This window comes from Rhipicephalus sanguineus, chromosome 3, assembly GCF_013339695.2.
Source record: "Rhipicephalus sanguineus isolate Rsan-2018 chromosome 3, BIME_Rsan_1.4, whole genome shotgun sequence".
Classification (NCBI taxonomy): domain Eukaryota; kingdom Metazoa; phylum Arthropoda; class Arachnida; order Ixodida; family Ixodidae; genus Rhipicephalus; species Rhipicephalus sanguineus.
In genome coordinates, this window is record NC_051178.1 from 190,588,202 (window position 1) to 190,608,696 (window position 20,495).

At 45.4% G+C, this 20,495-nt stretch overlaps 2 protein-coding genes across 3 annotated transcripts in view; one reads left to right on the forward strand and one right to left on the reverse strand.

Moving 5' to 3' along the window:
• Positions 1–9,782, forward strand: part of LOC119387893 (multiple C2 and transmembrane domain-containing protein 1) — a 28,402-nt gene extending 18,620 nt beyond the window's left edge. The window contains exons 13-15 of the mRNA XM_037655457.2: positions 973–1,082; positions 5,209–5,315; positions 9,443–9,782. Of these exons, the coding sequence (XP_037511385.2) occupies positions 973–1,082; positions 5,209–5,315; positions 9,443–9,547 (322 nt within the window). The 3' untranslated portion in view covers positions 9,548–9,782. The remainder of the gene's footprint in view (positions 1–972; positions 1,083–5,208; positions 5,316–9,442) is intronic.
• Positions 9,783–15,831: 6,049 nt separating this feature from the next.
• LOC119387894 (60S ribosomal protein L36) lies at positions 15,832–20,414 on the reverse strand. Of its 2 annotated transcripts, none has more exons than XM_037655458.2 (4): positions 20,367–20,414; positions 20,044–20,138; positions 19,830–19,964; positions 15,832–15,975 (listed from the first exon to the last, which is right to left on the reverse strand). In XM_037655458.2, the coding sequence occupies exons 2-4, from the start codon at positions 20,134–20,136 to the stop codon at positions 15,871–15,873; spliced, it is 333 nt and encodes a 110-aa protein (XP_037511386.1). In that variant the 5' UTR covers positions 20,137–20,138; positions 20,367–20,414; the 3' UTR covers positions 15,832–15,870. The 2 variants fall into 2 exon arrangements, with proteins under 2 accessions (XP_037511386.1, XP_049269685.1); XM_049413728.1 differs by lacking the exon at positions 20,367–20,414 and adding an exon at positions 20,335–20,358.
• Positions 20,415–20,495: the final 81 nt, after the last annotated feature.

Genomic DNA, 20,495 nt, shown 5'->3' on the forward strand with positions numbered 1-20,495 from the left:
GACAGGACATCATCGATGGTCACACGATGGCGCTAACAAACAATTGTTTGTTCTTTCAAGCAGCATATAGTATACCGTGGTGCACCACTTGCAAGAAGAAATACACACGGGCCCTTATCCATTTGCCTAAGACGACGCGAAGGCGAAAGCCATCTTTTTTTCTTCTCATTGGAGTGTACTGATCCCCCCCCCCCTTCACACACCCCACCCCCCCCCCCCCAAAAAAAAGTAAAATTGAAGGAGGCTTTGTAAATTTTAAAGTGTGTTCGGCGAAAGCCTGTGGCCATTCGACTGACTATGCCATGGTATCGGAGGAATCCACATTCTTGGGACGCTTCTCCAAACCGCTTGCCGTGGAATTATCACCGGGCCTCGACTGCTGCAACGAGACGTCTGACGAAGCAGCGTTGGCCGCTGTGCCATCACGTGATTGCTGAGTGTGAGGGGGAGAGGCCACAGCTGGCACCGTTCCAGGGCACGGACGGACGGACGAACTCGAGTATGAGACATTAAAGGCTTTCCGCCTTGAAAACTTTCTGCACTCAACGTGGCTTTGCATTGCCTCCGGGATCGGCCCACCTTTGACTAAGCGACGATGTCATGCGATCACGTCATCACATGATGTCACGATCACAAATTTTGGCGACTTGCGACGCCATGATGACGTGATCATGTGATGATGATTCTTGCATCAATCGTGTTGACGTCGACAGTCACTTTTCGCGCTTTATGAGGCGTCTAAGGCTTTCGCCTTAAAAAAAAATTCCGGAAGGGGAAAGCATGTGTATAAGAGTAAGATGAAACAAATCACCTATGTAGGAATGATTGTGGGTGTGAAAGACTTGAGATATGGTTGTTGTACACTCATTATGATACATTTTTATATTATGGTGCGATCAAAATGCAAAAAAAAACTTTTCATTAGCACCCCGACAGTAAAATACGAAGTGCGTCTTTCTTTCGCTCCCTCAGCACAATCATGTTCGCCGATCCGTTCGTCTCGAGGATGTTCCTTGGCATGTTCCTGGCTGCAGGCTTCGCGGCCTACATCGTTCCGGCACGCTACTGGATCCTCATGTACGGTGAGCAGGACTAGTAGAATAATAATTGTTGGGGGGGGGGGGGGTTGTACGTCCCAAAACCACAATATGATTATGAGGGACGCCGTGGTGAAGGGCTCCGGAAATTTTGACCGGCTGGGGTTCTTAAGCGTGCACTTAAATGTAAGTACACGGGCCTCAGGCATTTTCGCTTCCATGGAAAATGCAGCCACCGCGGCCGGAATTTGATCCCGCGACCTACGGTTCAGCAGTCGAGAAGCATAAGCACGAGACCACCGTGGCGGGTGTGAGCAAGGCTCGTACACACGTCGATATGAAAGTTGTTCTTAGAAATGTGTTCGAAAACCCTCAAATATGAGGTAACTGGAATATTTGCGCGTTGATTTCATAATTGCTTTTTTCTGTAGCAACAGACATCCTAACATGACTAGAGACATCAATTACGGCGCTAATTAAAATAACGTTTAATAATTGGAGACAGGCGGTAGGGTCCAATGGGAGAATCGAAGCCCTTCCTGCGAAGAGGCCATTGCCGCTTAAAGTGTTCGAAAAAGCGGCCTCCGGTAATTATTGCGGAGTAATGATCATCATCAGCCTGTCTACGCCCACTGCAGGGCAAAAGGCCTCTCCCATGTTCCGCCAATCAGCCCGGTCCTGTGCTTTCTGCTGCCACGTTATACCTACAAACTTCTTAATCTCATCTACCCACCTAATTTTCTGTCTCCCCCTCGCGCGTTTGCCATCTCTTGGAATCCAGTCAGTTACCCTTAATGACCACCGGTTATCCTGCCGACGTGCTACGTGCCCGGCCCACATCAATTTTCTTCTTCTTGATTTCAACTATCATATCCTTAACCCCCGTTTGTTCCCTGACCCAGTCTGCTCTCTTCCTGTCTCAAAGTTACACCTATCATTTTCCTTTCCATCGCTCGCTGCGTCGTCCTCATTTTAAGTTGAACCCTCTTTGTAAGTCTCCAGGTTTCTGCTCCGTAGGTAAGTACCGGTAAGATGCAGCTGTTATATACCTTCCTCTTGAGGGATAGTGGTAGATTACCAGTCATGATTTGATAATGCTTCCCGAATGAGCCCCAACCCATCCTTATTCTTCTAGTTATTTCACTCTCATGCTTCGGCTCCGCGGTTACTACCTGTCCTAAGTAGACGTACTCATTTACAACTTCCAGTGTCTCGCCACCTATCGCAAAGCGCTCTTCTCTGCCAAGATTGTTCCACATTACTTTAGTTTTATGCATATTAATTTTCAGACCTACTCTTCTACTTTCCGTATCCAGTTCAGTAATCATGAGCTGTAATTCGTCTCCCGCGTTACTCATCAACGCAATGTCATCAGCGAATCGCAGGTTACTGAGATACTCTCCATTAACTCTTATCCCTAATTCTTCCCAATCTAGGGCCCTGAAAACCTCCTGTAAACACGCGGTGAATAGCATTGGAGAGATCGTGTCTCCCTGCCGTGCGCCCTTCTTTATTGGGATTCTGTCGCTTTCTTTATGGAGGACTATAGTGGCTGTGGATCCGCTGTATATATTTATTCCATTATGTTTATATAGGCTTCGTCGATGCCCTGATTCCGCAGTGCCTGCATGACTGCTGATATCTCCACTGAATCAAATGCCTTCTCGTAATCTATGAAGGCTATGTAAAGGGGTTGGTTGTATTCCGCGCATTTCTCTATCACCTGATTGATAGTATGAATATGGTCTACTGTTGAGAAGCCTGTACTAAATCCTGCCTGGTCCTTTGGTTGATTGAACTCTAACGTCGTATTAATTCTGTTAGCAATTACTTTTGTAAATAGCTTGTAGGCAACGGACAGTAAGCTGACGGGCCTGTAATTTTTCAGGTCCTTGACGTCCCCTTTCTTATGGATCAAGATGATGTTGGCATTCTTCCAATATTCTGGTATCCTCCCCGTCGAGAGACACTTCGTATACAGGGTGGTCAGTTTTTCTAACATAATCTCTCCATCGTCTTTCAACAGGTCTGATGTTACCTGATCCTCACCAGCGGCTTTGCCTCTTTGCATTCCCTTTAGGGCTTTCTTTACTTCTCCTGTCAATACTGGTGGAATGTCAGATTCCTCTGGGCTATTACTGCTTCTTATGTTATCATTCTGACTGTCTCGGCTGCTGTACAGATCTCTGTGGAACTCTTCCGCTACCTCAACTATTCTATCCATATTGGTTGTGACCTTGCCTTCCTTGTCCCTTAATGCATACATCTGGTTTTTGCCTATGCACAGTTTTGTCTTCATAGCTTTGAGGCTTCTTCCGTTCTTTAGAGCATGCTCAATTCTCAATTCAGAGTTTCACTTCAGAATAGAGGAAACCGACCTTAGCGTTGACGCAATGAATGATAATCTGACTAGTATTGCGGATTAATGAAATCCGACCAAATCCACCGGCGAAACCGAAACCAAAGTGCAGATGAGCGCCGCTAGCAGACGACCCGAATGACATCATTGTTCACGACAGCGACTGCAGGCGCGCTAGTTCTTCTGCAGTTGTTAACTTATGTGCGCCATGCGTGTTATAATCGCAAGCACAGCCCGCACACACACGCGAGGCAAAGTAAATGCATGGCTGATCACGTAACGACTCTCCGCCATTCCGGGCGTCTCGGAAGAATCAAAACGGCAAATTGGGCGGGTAGGTAATTAAACATACCTCTTGCGATATGGGCAGCGCGAGCCGGACGGAGGAATAAAAGGAACGGACACAGACGAGCGCTAACTGACAACTGGTTTTATTTCTTTCACACATGCGGTTAATCAACACTCAAAAAGAGGATCGCGTGCATGTCGTAACAGGGCGTAATTTGATTACACAATTCAAAAATTCTGTTTCCTTTTCGCGCAACGCGATAGAGGTCTGGCTGACGCACGCACTTTGATCCGCATGCATGTGGTAAGTTTCTACAATCTCTCGATTGATTTGGTTACTACTTTCATACATGATCCTTGTTTTATGAAACATCGGTTCGCAATGACACGTTTTGCAGTGGGCAGCCAGGTTCGTGGTGGCGTAGCGGAGTTCTTTACAGCGGTGTGGTGCTCCCCATAAAACGGGCGTTAAAGGGACACTAAAGAGCAAAACGATTTTTCTCGCATTAGTAAAGTAGTCTTCCACGATACCAAAAACACCATGCTTGCTGCGAGAAGACGCTCAATTAGCGAGAAAACGCGTAAAAAGAAAATACAAGTGGCGGCGTCACCTCGGAATTCCCGCACCGTTTGCCGTGACGTCACATATTTTTGATGGCGCCTGCTTGGGCCTACGTGGTTCCTAATCGGTTAAATCGAAGTACATTGTCCTCTAAGGGGGCCAAAGACTTGACATAACGAGTTTGTGGAAATTTCGTCGAGCCAGTGGCGCCAAAACACGTTAAATGCTCTTTGAAATCTTTTACGTCACGAATTACAAAGTTTGGCGCGAAATTTAAAAATGAAACTTTGAACTTGGTTTTCTCCTCTAATAATAAACCTATGGTGGTGAAATAAACTACACAAGATTTCTCCGAGCACACTTTATCAATCTAAACCAATTCATTGTTTCTCTTTAGTGTCCCTTTAAGGCAGCGCCCCGACTGCCCGAAGTACTTCTTACCACATGACAGTGGAAATTCTTAAACTACTCTTATTGAGCATGGCACGAATTGCTTCTTGTGCTCGGAAGAGTATGGCAGTGGCGCTTTTCCGCGATTCGGTTTCGGTTTCGCCGGCGAAATTAGTGATGATTCAGCACTCTGCTGAAATTGCCAGCGTCCGCTTTTTGTAAGTCTCGAGGTGCCAGTGGGCTCTTCGTCCGAAGGTCTCCAGCTCTCTCATTTAAACTGTCCGCCTGTCTCCACTAATTATAAAGTGAACTTATTTTTTTTAATTACTTCCGCAAACGACGTCTGTAATCATGTTACTATGTCTGCCGCCACAGAAAAATTAATTGCGAAGGCAGCGAGTAAATATCGCATTTAGCTTATATTCGAGAGCTTTCGGACACATTCCTTGAAACGCCCTGTTAATAGGAGCCAGTTTTCAAGATCGTGATCCACGAGACAATTGGGGGTTGATGTTTTAACACGGCTCAACTGTCCAGGACGGCGTTTAACGTTGTGTTTCGTGACGGCGCAGTGCTCCGGAGGTATTCACGAGGTTTCATCATCCGGTTCGGCGGCGTCAAGGAAAGCGGCTATGACCTGCTCAACCTGTTCAACAGGACGCCCGATAACTTTGAGAAGGTAATGTCGAGCACTGCTTCAGAACACAAGCATCCTTTTAAATGCGAAGCATTTCTTAGCGAACTTCTGCGACTTTGAGCGTATCTATCTATCTATCTATCTATCTATCTATCTATCTATCTATCTATCTATCTATCTATCTATCTATCTATCTATCTATCTATCTATCTATCTATCTATCTAGCCGCCTACGACTTTGTGCTCTCCTGGCCGCTTGGTTAATCGAATGTACACCAAAATTGGTATGACGTAACATGACTGTATGACGAACATAAATGACAAGTCATAACACGAAAATCATGACACGCATGTCATGTACAGCAGATTTACATACCACGCTCATGGTGCGCTGGCGGCCGTTTCGCTAGCTTGATATACACCAAAATTGGTATCTTGTGACGTGACTGTGTGACGAACATAAATAACAGGAGTCAATATGAAAATCATGACACGCATGTCATGTACAGCATGACTTACGTGCCACGCTCATGGGGCGCTCGTGGCCGTTTCGCTAGCTTGATATATACCAAAATTGGTATCTTGCGACGTGACTGTGTGGCGAACATAAATGACATGAGTTAACATGAAAGTCATGACACGCATGTCATGCACAACATGACTTACGTGCCACGCTCATGGTGCGCTGGCGGCCGTTTCGCTAGCTTGATATACACCCAAATTGGTATTTTGCGACGTGACTGTGTGACGAACATAAATAACACGAGTTAACATGAAAGTCATGACACACATGTCATGTACAGCGTGACTTACGCACCACGCTCATGGTGCGCTGGCGGCCGTTTCGCTAGCTTGATTTACCCCGAAGTTGGTATTGCGCGACGTTACTGTGTGACGAACATAAATAATAGGAGATTAACATGAAAACTATGACACGCATTTTCCTCAATGACAGACAAGACGATGTATGCAGCTCTTTACTGGCTGCTTCGCATTACATCAATTCCCACAATGCGTGGGATCTGCCGGCTTTTCTTCATCTTACTAGGCATAGGCGCATATTCGAACGCTTGAATATTCGAACGAATATTGCAGTATTCGAATTTGATTTGTCCCGAATTCGAAAACTCTGAAATTTTGAAGTATTCGAAACGAACACATTAAATGTACAGGTGTAGTAAAAAATTCCCATGTCGCTAACCCATGTAACCCTGTGGCAGCGCGGCCAGGAGACTTGACCGCCCCTGTACATTTTACCACATCTGACATCCTTGAAAGGTTGTTTCACTGCATTGTATGTCGCTATGCCGTGAAAGCCTTTTTTCAGGGGAAATTCGCACTGCTGCGAAGTCGCACTTCAATGTTAAATCTACATATTACATGTAGCCGGATAACTTTTCTTTTCTCTGCATTTTTTTATTGAGATAGCAATTATATGGACAGTGTCGACGGGTTTTTGCCGTCGCCGTAATGTCCCGTATGAAGTCCAAATTGATAAGATCCCCCCGTGCATCGTATGTTCTACCGCAGGTATCGTATGTTCTACCGCGCGAGCGGGGGCGACGAACGCGGCCGAAGCAGAGATCAAACGAGCCAGCCCATTTCCGTCGCTCGGAGGGTGCATGCGATAACATCACCCCGCTCGGGAGGCCTGCCGTCGAAGCAGACAGTAAACGCCCCGCCCGTCTTTAACGAGCATGAAAAGACGCGAGGGGGGCGTGTCGCGCGAGCAGCAACTTTGAATCTAAGGGCGCGGTCGCGATCGCTGGCGCGTGCGCTATCTCGACAGTCATCACAGCTGGCGGCTCGTATACCCTTCTACGTGCTGTGCTCTCAACGCCAAGTGACTATGCGGACAGACATCTCTCCCTGGAGCGGCCGTATTCTCTTACACCAGCGTTTTGTAGTTACGCGAGATCGGATGCAAAACAGATAGCTGCCAGCTCACCTCGTATAACACTACAATTTGTTGCTATCGCATTCATTGCTTCGCCCTTGTGAACTTGACTTTTTTTAATTTAAAAGCGTATTATACTGGCTTATGAGGGCTAAGTATAGCAAATTTTAAAAGATAACGTCTTTTACCACATATAACTTGCATGCTACAACTGTTCAAATCCTGCTGCTACCCATAGTTACTTCCACTTTGCTTCGAACCATAACAGTGATATTCGCAATAGCTTATTTGTAACTCTTAAAATTTGTGCAAGTAGTTGGGTCATTACAAAAAACGTTGATTTTCTTGTATAACACGTGATGTACACTGTTCGAACTATTTGATTCGAAATCATTTGACCAAATCACTGTTCGCTTCGAACCTCAAATTTACCATTCGCCCATCCCTAAATTGTACCATATATTTCTCCCCACATCGGCTAAGGCAGTCAGAGCTGCCCCGTTTCGCATTGGTCGATGTTACCAAGAGGCGGTAATTATTAGTATGAGCGATTCCAGTATTCGCCTATTGTATTAGAATAGGCAAACTTTGTTTCAATACAGTCTATATCAGTCACATATCGTAAAACATGTACCTGCATTGCTAGGCTTTAGTTCGCAAAATGTCCAGCAGCAATAGATAGTGGATTAAGTAGAAATCTTATATGACTATAGCGCCACTTACAACACATCCGTTTACTAAACGTGCAAGAATATATGTGAAAAAAATGCGCATTTCATTGTCAATTTATTTCCACTTTTCATGTATATTATTGACCGAACTCATATTACAACTTATGAGCCCTTCTCTGCTCAAAAAAAAATGGTTCGGTTATCGTCATTTCTCAAGATATTCTTCACATACTGCAATTGAAAAAGGAACATCTTAGTGAGCCATCTTATTTGTCTTGTCATACTATTAATCACCGCCATGAGGTTGAAGTCCCCTTTTGTCATACTAACTTGCTTTCTCATTCATTCATGCCGAAGACAGTCGGGGAATACAACCACCTGCCCACCTCTGTCGTCACTATTATGCATTTAGATACGCTGTTGACAATTATTTTATTGTATGCACTAGCCGCCAACAATCGGAACAATCACGTATTACATTGTTTTCAGTCAACACTCCCTTGCGTAACGCCTTCAGTAAATTGGATATATTGATATTAATTAATTAATAACTGAAGCAGGCTTTCTCACCCATCTAATTTGCCCTAAGGTAGGCACGTCACAGCTTACAGCACTGTAGAAGCAAAGACACGAGTTTCGAATAACGTTTGGACGGTGAGTGGAACAGAAGGTGTCTGCCAATTCTATAGCCCAAGGCAGCTCTTGAACGCGAGACATTACAGCGTTTCAACGCAAGTGCCTTTATAGCCAACGATGTCTATATTAGTATCATCCGCCATCTTGATTAGGTCCTGAAAAATGCCTGGAGGAGCGGGATGGGAATCGTTCCCCTTCAGATTTAGAACGGAATAAAACAGGACGTGTTGTGCTTTAACGTTCAAGACTCCATTCTACCCGCCCCCATAGAATGAATACTTGTATGCACTTGTATACGTGCGTATGTATGTATGTATGTATGCATGTATGTATCAGGGGCGTAGCCAGAAATTTTTTTGTGGGGGGGGGGGGGGGGGGTCAACCATACTTTATGTTCGTGCGTGCGTTTTTATGTGTGCGTGTATATATACGCAAGCAAAATTGAAACTTTTGAACCCCCCCCCCCTTGGCTACACCCCTGGTATGTATGTATGTATGTATGTATGTATGTATGTATGTATGTATGTATGTATGTATGTATGTATGTATGTATGTATTATGTATGTATGTATGTATGTACCCTACTGAAAGGTTCCGTATACCATTCCAATAATTCCATGTTTCCTTAAAATTTTCACGGAAACATGTGGCAAATATATGAAATATATGAAATCTGAAAGCAAACATATTAAATTATTGGAATGTTTTAGTAGGGTATGTATGAATGTTAATATGTGGGTATTCGTTTGCATGTATCTGTTGCCCATCACCAGGCAAGGGGGGGGGGGTGACCCCTCCCCCCCCCCTCCTTCTGCCCTCACGGCAGAAAACTCCCAATCGATCAAGTGCTGTAGGAATTTTATTCTAATTACGTACAAACTCAGCGCAGAGCAATTCTGCCCTTCATGTTTGCGCACATTGTACACTAGCATAACGGCATATACTATCTCTCGTCGCTCTCGCAGTCACGGTACAGCACGGCCCTGCCCGACACGGACACTGTTCCGAAAGGCACGTTCGCCGTGGAATCATCATTCTCGTTGAAGTCCCTGAAGCGCCTGTTTTCGTGACCGCTAAAAGCGCACACGACTGCGAGCCGCCAGCATGGTGGTCGGGCGGGGCACGTCTTCGGGACATTGAAGAGGGTCATCGGCACTTCGGGACACTGCACCGCGTCGTGTGACCGGACTGATGAGCCATATGTTTGTGCCACCTTTCAGCTGTGCTCTCGCGAGTTGGACAGAATATTAAGCGTTTCGTCCATCGACTTGCTTCCGCCTTTCTTTTCTTTAGCGATTGAAGAGACGACGCCTGTTAACTTCAATTGGTGGTACACGACCGCTGAGGTCCCGCACGGCGGCGGGAGCCTTGCAGCTCTCGCCGGAGCTCACGCCGGAGGTACAAGCACGCATTAACTTCAACCATAGGCTGACTGGATTCCAAGAGAAGGCGAACGCGCGACGGGAAGACAAAGTCAGGTGGGCAGATGAAATTAAAGGGACACTAAAGGCAAATAACAATTTATGTCAGAGTGAAAGCCCAATGTATGACAACTTCTAAAACGGCAATATTATCAACAGCAGTGCCCTACTTACCGAGAAATTAAGCTAAATGTATCACATGATGAGCGCCACGAGTGGGACATTTTCGAAGTGATCCCGATGACGTATGGAAGTCGGCCTACAATAAATCACTAGTAATCAAACTAGCAGCAGTAAAAAAAAAACATTCCGAGCATCAAAGGTTCCGTTTTCGCCGAACTGCGCCTCGCCCGTCTCAGTGGTAGTTTCGGGATCGCGTACTGCCGTGCGTGTTTTGCGCGCTCGTGAAAGTCGCTCTGACAGAAAGTTCGACAAAATGCCGCATGCGTGTGATATTGCCGGATGCCCGAATGGTGCACAACGCCAGTGCTGCAGCAGGGAAACCGGTGTGTCTTTTCACTGGGTGCCGCGGAATGAACCCTTACGCTCGAAGTGGCTTAGTGTCCTGCCATTGCGCCAGTGTGCTAAACAGTCAAAAGCTCTGCGTGTGTGCTCGCTGCACTTTCGTACTGAGGATTACGAGACCAACCGCAACTTGGTGAAGGCTTTGAATGTGCCCATCCGAGCAAGTCTTTGCCACAGCGCCGTTGTTGCTACTGTGGGTCCCGCTACTTCCGTTCGGCTGCTACTAGTGTCGGCGGCCGCGCAGTAAAAGCGGGCAACGTTGGGCACGGCAGCAGTGACGTATGAAAGTCGTATTTTCAGGCGGGAGATTTGAAGCGCGCTAACGCGATGCGGACCACTAAAAACGTGATTTTATTTCAAAATAAGCACTTCCTTGGCACAAAAGCAGCACTACGAGGTTTCTGGACCGCTATTTCAACAATCAACGTCGACTTAATATTTGCCTTTAGTGTCCCTTTAAGAAGTTTGCGGGTACAATGTGCAAGCAGAAAGCACAGGACTAGGTTGAGGCCTTTGCCCTGCAGTGGTCATATAGTCAGGCTGATGATAATGATAGGCGAGCGCACGAGGGGGGAGAGGCGGGGGGGCGCAAAGTCTGCCCCATACAGTGACTTAGTAAGGAGGAGGGGGGCGGAAGGAGGACCTCCACTTCATTGGCGTAACATTGGGGGGGGGGGGGGTCAAACCTCCCCCCATTCCGAATCTCTTTCAATTTTTCCATGAGCATATATGGAACACGCACACAAGAGCATGCGTAAAGGATGACTGAATGAGCCCCCCTCCCTCACCCCCGAAAAAAGTTTCTGGCTACGGCCCTGCTCCACTTGCAATAACTGTAACCAAAGAGTTCCCCAAGATGTTCTGAAAATCGGAAGATGAACCTTTCCGGCTACCAGGGGCGCAGCCAAGGGGGGGTTTGGGGGTTCAACCCCCCCCCCCCCCCCCTCGAAATTTTTAAATTTTGCATGTGTATATATACACGCACACATACAAATGCACGCACTAACATACATAAAGTATGGTTGAACCCCCACCCCCCAAAAAAAATTTCTGGCTACGCCCCTGCCGGCTACCTGCAAGCCGTTTCGGATAATCACGTCATACTTCTTGTCTCATTAGGCTAGCGTTCTTTGTGCCTCGTACACATACAATCGTTTTGCAACCAACTCCGTGCACTGCAGTGAATGATGCAGAAACGAAGTCTCGTTGCGTGTTCCAAAGAAAGTTCGCTCGTTGCGCACTAGCTTGTAACTAATCTATGCCCGTCGCTTCTATTCACTCAGGGCAATTATAAGAGGAATGGATGACACCTTATGGCTCAATTTCCTGGTTGGCGGAGGCGAACATGCAGCGCAGCAGATGCGTTTGTATCATGCGAGCTCTGCTAGGTACACACGAGGGAAATTGTATTGTTCATGCAACTATCGAGCAAGCTGGGCCATATATGTGCTTTCGAGACACATGTGCCAGCAAGCATAAATTCACTAACTGCCTACGTCCCTTCCATGACGATAACCTCTCGCACACTTTAAGATCTTGTTATTATCAAGGCTCATAGTCGTAGTCGTCAGAGAAAAGTAAGGTCCATTGCATCATGCATGCCATATGCCGGCGTATTGTCTTGCAAGTGCAATGCAACGAAGTAGTGGTTACTACAGCCCAGGGCCGTAACTAAGGGGGGGGGGGGTTGAGGGGGTTCCGACACCTCCCAAAATTTTCTCATGCTTTTAACTTTTTTCGAGTGACACTAAAATACTCGCATGCCTTCACAGCGACCACCAGTTGCTGAAGTTAGCCATTCTACGCACAAACACCCCCAAAAAAATATTCCTGGGTATGGCCCTGCTACAGCCTTTGCCCAATGTGTTTCCTAAATGCACATTAAGCAGCCACATATCCTGTTCTTGTTGTGTGTGGGCCCTGCTATGATAAGAGACATCTGCTGTCTGCAATCAGCACAGCATGTCAACACACAAACTTTATTATGGTAGTTGTGTTATCTCCTTACTATAGCCTTGTGGCTTTTGGCATTCTGGAAAAATTTCTAGGGCAACGAAAACTGTTTAGAGCAAAAACCGCTTCCGGAGCAGGGAAACCATGGTTAGAAGCAGGGATCAATTGGGATTGAACTGTATTTTAGAGCATGCTTGGATTTGCTATTCTTCACATGAACTATACTCGCAATAAAAAATGCCAAATTAAAATCTACTCAAAACTCCACTCCTCTTGCATATGAGTGAACATTTGCAGAGAAAAATTTAAATTTCAGTAAAGTGTCAAACAAGCCTAGAACTGAAACAAATGCTAACAAAATGCAGTTAGTACATATTAGTGACACAATTACGTTACATTGAAATGAATCTGCTGGTACCATAGCAAAATTGACAATTTTGAAAATTACATAAGCTACATTGCAGAATAATTAAAATATGAGCTCACGAGTTGGCAACAACTGTATTGATGACAAGAACTGCATAACACAGTTGCTGCTTCTAACAAATACAATAATGCTGATGCCGCACGATTACGTTATATGAACCTCTTTTGCATGCTACATGTAGCTGAGTCAGCATACTACATGTAGCATGCCGACTCATGCTACATGAAAATCGCATCGTACTGCAAGCAAACAAGTGCAAAATCAAGCTGTTTGTTCAATTATGTGTTAAGTGGTTGGAAGTGAGGTAAGATGTACTTATTTCCGTAACCCATAAGGGAGCACACCGCAGCATCATTAGGGAAAGGGGATAGGGATGAAAATTAGCAAAAAGGAGAGAGCAGCTTCTCAATGTACAAGTACCTACACCACTAAGTGCAAGCTTGCTGTACCTCTCTCCCCATTATAAAATCAGTTAAGTGGCCAGTAGCACTGGAAATTGAACCCAGTGCCCAGCCCAGGTCACACCAGTGCTGGTACTGTATCCACCTAGTCTTTCAGCCTCGCGCGAGTGAAAAAAAAAAATTTAAAAAGCACCTTGTCTACTTTTTCACGTCATTTTTTGCACCATTCACATGCAGCACGCATTAGGGCCATGAAGGTATGCGCCATTGCAATGCCAGCCAAAGAGCCTAAGCGAAACCAGTCTTGGGCAGTAACTAGTTACTAGTAACGCGTTACCGGTAACTAGTTACTTTTTTCAGTAACTTGTAACTGTAACTAGTTACTTTTAAGTTAGAGGAACTTGTAACTGTAACACTGTTACTTTTTTACGCAGTAACTGTAACGGGAAATACCGTTACAGTTACTTCCCCATATCCTATCCACCTTTCACCTTTCCACAGCACCGCTCCCCTCGCAGTTTGGGAGGGGAGGTCGCTAAGTTCAGGTCCGTTTTTTTTTTTCGACATATATATCCTTATGGTCACTTGAGCTGCTAGCTCTGCTCTTGGTGTACCGGTGAATCATCAGGACGCCAAGTTTAGTCTCCTTGGTCCGAAGCTCCGAGCTAATCGTGTTTGATAGGCGGCTAGAAAGCAGCAGAGCGCAAAACGGTTGAGAGTCAGAAATACCGTGAACTAGCGAATCATTTTTAAAACATCTTTGGAACTGATTCTAAGAGGTTAACTCCGACTCGCAGTTTTTTCTCGCCACTCAACTTCGTTCGCGAGCCAGCGTCATCGCACTGTTTAAGTCAAAGCTATGTCCACTTGTCCAGCAGTGTCCAACAAGCCCCGTTTTAGAACGCGTTGCATCAGTTGCTTTAGCAATATCCCGTTTGTCGATTCTTTCCTGCCCGTTTCGCCGATGTTAAGTCGCGTCGCAATCCCCGCATCGCGCTTGTAATTTTCACGAACAGTTGTTCTAAGGAGAGCTTGCGCTCAGCGGACGCAGAGCCCCCCGACCAGGGTCTGATGCACCTTGAACGTAGGCAATAGACACATGGGCGTTGTCTTGACTCGTGACGCACTCCCCGCTCCTTTTCGCATGCGCTTCTGGGTATCACTATAAACGTCCTAGGATAATGCTGTCGTTCCAGTGCATCAACTACGCTTTCCACTTCTAGTGTCCAAGGACGTTTATTATTTGCAAATAAAGTTCATTTTCACCAGCGGTGCATGAACAAATAAATTGATGCAACAAAATGAGGCTTACACAAAGAAGGCTGGTGTTGGGCCATCTTTTTGGTTTCCTTCGTCTATGGTTTTAGAACGCGCAATTGTGACTACCCGCGCATGCCGTCGTATTTTTTCATTAAAGGGGTCATGAACCACTTTTCCAAGTAATGATCTAATGGCCTCAGTATCGGAGTGTACTGCCTCCCGAATCGATTGCCGCAAAAATTTCTCGAATCCGTCAAGAATCAGCGGAGTTACGGGGGTTTGGCGCACGCTCCCAGCGCTTTCTCTCTTTTCTCGTGCCGACGAGCGCACTGGAAGCTAGACAGGGAGGGATGGCATGGGGGAAAGAAGTTACGCCAGCGCGCGTCATGAAACGCGATCGCTCTCCCGCTGTGATTCGCTTGCGCGAGTGCGGCTACCGTGTACTGAGGAGTGCGGCGCCGGCAAGTGGCGGCACCCCGCGGCAAGAAGCGCATCTGATCCGAACGCCGCTCTCGATTTACGTCGGCTATCGGCCAATAAGCATGCTATGTCTCTTGCGACGTACAGCGGACAGACGCCCCGCCCACCGACGAGAGTGAGAACCGGCCTCTGTTTGAAAAGAGGGTGCCTGGGGAAACGGCAACTTCGCGCTCCGCTTGTGGCCATTACGCGGCGCGCACGACTGTAATATTTGGCAGAGCAGTTCATAGCCGTGTCAGCTTTCCGCAGGATGTGTTTTTTCAATCAGCCCAAGGGGTGCTTCATGACCCCTTTAAATAAATCCTATCATTTGGTTTGTGATCTATTACATATTCTATACAGTAACGGAAAAGTAACGACGTTACTTTTTCAGAGTAACTGTAACTGTAACAGGTTACTTTTGGAAAATTTGTAACTGTAACCGTAACAAAGTTACTTTTTTGACTTAGGTAACTGTAACTGTAACACTGTTACTTTTCACTGGTAACGTGCCCATGACTGAGCGAAACGCTCGTCGCGATAAAAAAAGCGTGCTCGCATGTCCGCAAGCAGAATGTGCAGATGTTTTAAAACATGCAGCAACTCAATGCAGGAGGCTTGCCAACAGGAACACAAAGCGGAAGAACATAAAGCGAAAGCTGTTCGTATAGTATTCCAGCGTGTTGCTATCGCATTAATTGCTTCGCCATTCCGGCAAAACTGCAAACCTTTTTCGTATCACGCACAAACAAAGCACTTCTGTTCACACCATTTGTGTACTTGCCCTTACGCAAACAAACTCAAAACCTGTGCATGCTTTCGAGATTATGTTACTGTGTGTTCTGCCAAATTTTTTCTCCATCACAGCAGATGTGACAGGCATGTGTACAACAAAATGGGCTTGCGCATTCTCTTTACAAGTTTTATTACATGGCGCAATAGGGTGTTCACTTGTGCTCAGTCTTTTCCTTGTGAGCCTGTGCCTTCCTCTGGGCCAAGAGGACATTGCTCAGTTCATCACGCTTCCTCTTGCCACGCAGGTGGGTGCCCAACTGCAGAGAAGGACATACACATGGCATTAATAAAGCAGCAAATAAGCCATGAGAGAGATCCAAAATATCTAAAGATCAGTATACACTTCAGTCAGTTCACACACCACACACTCTTTATCACCTGCAGATTAAAAATCATTAATTTTTTTTTTTTTGGCATTCAAACATTTCCTATGTATTGCTATTTATCCACATAGTCCATAAATTTTGTCCTTTTCTTGCAACAGACGGACAGCAACATGCCCATTGCCATTTCTAACAATAGGTTTCATAGGACATTGTATTGTTTCTAGCAATACAAGCAAAGACAGCATTTCACAAAAACCTTTTTTAATTTATCAAGATGCAACAGCCCAGAGGTTTTTGTGAACATTCCCCATTAACAAAAATTTATGACAACTCCAGCTTCCGTGGAGCTTTCCAAGAAACCAGAGCACATAAATCTTACTGCACTCTTTTGGACTTCACTGAAAACATCTAACAATCCTTTGTCACATAGTGCGATGAAGTATTGCAGTATGGAAATAGCTGCTTTGGAGCACTGCATTAATCATACCCCTAACCTGCATCCTGAAGCAGCCTTTATTTATACACCATTAAATAGGAAAATCTATCTTATAAAGCCAATATTGATAGCTGTTTCCAAGTATAAATGAACGTATGCAGGCAAATAACACATGCAAAGTGACATCCTAAGCTATTATAAAGCGTTATTTTCTTTGTAGTAGTTTCCAGCTGAGCCAGTGCCAATTTGGCTGCTCTTAATACTACAAGCACATTAGCAATATACTCCATTATAAATTAATTGGATAAAAAGAAGCTACCAGGCTCCTTTACCATCCCAAAAGCAAAATCATTTTGGTTTACAAATGCATTTCGGTGGAAGCAAAATGCTAGAGGCCAGTGTACTATCGTGAGCAATATGAGCTCGAACACGCGAGCGCGTGGCGGATAGCCTCAAAACCGAGATAGCGCGATACGTGGATGGCGCTGCCAAAACCGGAGGGGAAAGCAGGGGCGCTCTTCCGCTGACTGTTCGCACACCCGCTTCGATAGCGTTGGTGCAAAACGGCAGCTGACTGCGTGCTATTGGCTGCTAGCAATGAAAACACACACAAAAAATATTGCATGAAAAACATTATTAAATAAAAAAGACGAATATCAATATGCTCAGCCAACACCACGTAGATATAATACAAGCATAGCCTGTGCATCACGGCAGGCTACGTCACCGCCGATATCTCAGGAGCTACATAGCTGATGGGTCATTGGGTGTGGCTGTGCGCGTTGGTGTGAATCCGTATCACCGCTAGCGATAACTGACACGTTATAAGCTGCCGGTCTTGCAGCAATGATATTGAGGCGCGAGTGTCAACAGCTAGTGGAAGCGCGGCGCCCTTCCACTTTGTTTCCGGCACTGGCCGCTGCGAATCAGCCGATGCAGAGTTCGAGGCTACTTGACACGCGCTCGCGCGTTCGAGCTCATATTGCTCACGATAGTACTGTGCGATATCAGTACACGTTAAAGGGACACTAAAGGCAAATGTTAAATCAACATTGATCGTTGAAATAGCGTTCCAGAAACCTTGTAGTGCTTGTTTTGTGCCAAGGAAATGCTTGTTTAGAGAGAAAATCGCGTTTTAACAGTCCACACAGCGTTAGCACACTTCAAATCGCGTGCCTGAAAAGGCCTCCTGACGCAGCATTTGCCTTGCCCAACGTTGCCCGCCTTTACTGCCCGGCAGCAGACGCTGTGATTTCTGCTGGGAAGAACACATTACACAACATCACACAGACACTGCATTTTGTCGAACTTTCCATTAGAGCAACTTTGATGAGCTTGCAAGGCACATGCAGCAGTACGTGATAATGAAACTACCACTGAGACGCGACCGCGCGAGCGCAGCCATGCGAAAACTGAACTCTTACAACCCACGCCGTTCTCCACTGTAATGTCAAGTTCTTTTTTCCGTGAATCAATCAGAAACGCACAAGCAGCATTTTATTAAGTCTCGCAATCTACGGAAAGTTCTTTTTTATATCATAAGTAGTTTGAATACTAGCGATAATTTGTACTCTGGCCTCTTGACGTCCCTGGGCTCGTTCCAAAACATCCCACTGGTGGCACATATAGTGTCCTACAAGTACCTTAATTTCTCAATTACTAGGGCACTGCTATTGATAATACTGATGTTTCAGACGTTCTCACGCATTGACCTTTCACTCTGACCTAAATTTTTATTTGCCTTTAGTGTCGCTTTAAAGAACACCAGATGGTCGAAATTTCTGGAGCCCTCCACTACGCCGTCCCTCATAATCATATTGAGGCTTTGGGACATAGAAACCCAGATATTATTACTTTGCTTTTTAAAAAAATGTGAAAGATGGATCTTTGACAAAGAATACAGTGCGAAGTCACACTGTTACAAATGCTGACACAAAATAACATATTCAAGGCATAGCTGGTCAGGCATCAACAGTGAAACAACAGGTCAATTAAGAAACTGCCCTTAGTAGCATTTAAGCATGAACACACCATGGCTGTACCACATAAAATGCAGCAATAAGTTAACACACCCAATTTCACGATAAAAATCTGTGAACATCTTTGCAAACAGCTAGTGCACTCTGAGCAGGAGGCAGCATAACATGCTAGGCTGCTTCTGCATTTAAACTGCGAAACACTGGATGCTAGGATACTGTTTTCCTCGCAGAATTTCACTTCACAGTTTTATGTAGAGCTGCTACAGTTTAACTAGTTTGTAGGTTCTGTGTAGGTGTTCAACCCTTGTACAAATGGCTCCCCGACAGCTGCAAAGAGCTAAATTGCACAGCTCAATTTACTGCAAACATTGTACTGGAGGGAAGCGATTAATGTTCACAACTTGACCATTTTGTGCTCAGCCTTCAGTTTAAGGCAGCAAGGAATCAAAACTGATCTGATGCTCCACAGCATAACGTCACAGCCATTTTGACAACATGGTGTACGGCTGCACAATACTGTTAAAAGGTCGGTGACTGCATGTCTGGCTTGTTACAACTTTACAGGCATTGACAACAGTCAACAGTGTTAAAAGTCCCTCCGAAGAAAGAAATCTTTTATAGCATCCCTTGTAAAATACTGATGCCATATTTCGGCTTAAAAAGGAATATGCCTTTTTGACGACAATGTGCTAATCCTGGAGAAATTATCTCGGTCTACTTCAGGAAACTAAAAAGATCACACTGCATTTTTCTTTTCTTTTTTTATCCGTGCAGAATGTGAGAAATGGCCGCATTGCACCATACAAAAATAAACAATGTTTCATTTTCAGGGGTACTGCCTTCACAATATACTTTTGCCCGAAAAAATTTTTCACTCGAAGCACATTTAAAATAAAACAAGCCACTGCAATGCCGCTTCCAGGTAACGCTAACGGAGAATTTAATAATATCTAGAGTTTAACGCCCCAAAACCACAATATGATTATGAGGGACGCCGTAGCGGAGGGCTCCAGAAATTTCGGCCACCTGGCGTTCTTTGTGCACCTAAATTTAGCTAACGGAGCATTTACAGACCAAAATAAGTAAAGTGATTAAAACGTATGTCGTTGTGCACAACTAAAATGTAATTCTGGGGTCTTTGACGCAACAGACCACAATATGACTGAGGCAGCGGCGACCGTGACAGGGAATCGAACCCGTGTCGTCGAGCTCTGCAGACCACTTCAGCAGTTACCACGGAGGTTGACGGTGTGCACAACTGCCGCTAAACATGCTTCTCGCGGCGTAGCGCTAAACGTAACGCATACGTCTAGCATGTCGCCATGGCAGCCTCCAATTATACACTAGCAGCGAATAGTGTCAGTGCTTACCCTTTTCTTGATGAACTTGAGGGCACGCTTATCCTTTGACACTTTCAGCAACTCCATGGCTCTTCGCTCGAAGGGTGCGAATCCGCAAACCTCCCGGACGAGATCGCGAACGAACTTTGTGTGCTTTGACAGAGCCTGGTCAAAGGAGAAACGGCTATATGTGTAACATGACCGAAGCAAGGAACCGGCACCTTGCAAAAGCAGCAATACTTACGCCCTTTCGTCGCGATGGCCTGGGCTTGGACTCATTTTTCGTGACCCTGTGGCCCTTCTCAAGGCCTACGGCCAATTTGTAGTGCAATCCCATCGCTGAAAAGAAAGACGAATGAAGAACATCAGCTACAGCCTACGACGGCGCGTAAACACAGGTTCGGAAATGCACCAACACAGTGCCAAGTTTCAGCCCCATCATTGTAATTATACGTTATTACAGAAGTAAGCCCTTCAAGGAAACTATATTTTATATGCTCTGCAACACTGTCACTTAAATATGCGCGATCATTACCGATTTTATTTGGTACCACAACAGATTCTCACCTGCTCAGAATGATGGAGACCGCCGAAAAGGCTTCTGGGATCGAATAATGTTAATTCAAACTAAAACTAGCAGCCGAAGTTAACGTATAAAATGTATCTTTTAGATTGTTTAAATATTTATTGAAATGT

Coding starts and splice junctions, on each gene's coding strand:
- LOC119387894 (XM_037655458.2), bottom strand. CDS start 20,136: ATGGGATTGCACTACAAATTGGCCGTAGGCCTTGAGAAGGGCCACAGG. Junction 19,965..20,043: donor GGCCATCGCGACGAAAGGGC/GTAAGTATTGCT, acceptor TCCTTTGACCAG/GCTCTGTCAAAGCACACAAA. Junction 15,976..19,829: donor TCAAGTTCATCAAGAAAAGG/GTAAGCACTGAC, acceptor CCTTCTCTGCAG/TTGGGCACCCACCTGCGTGG.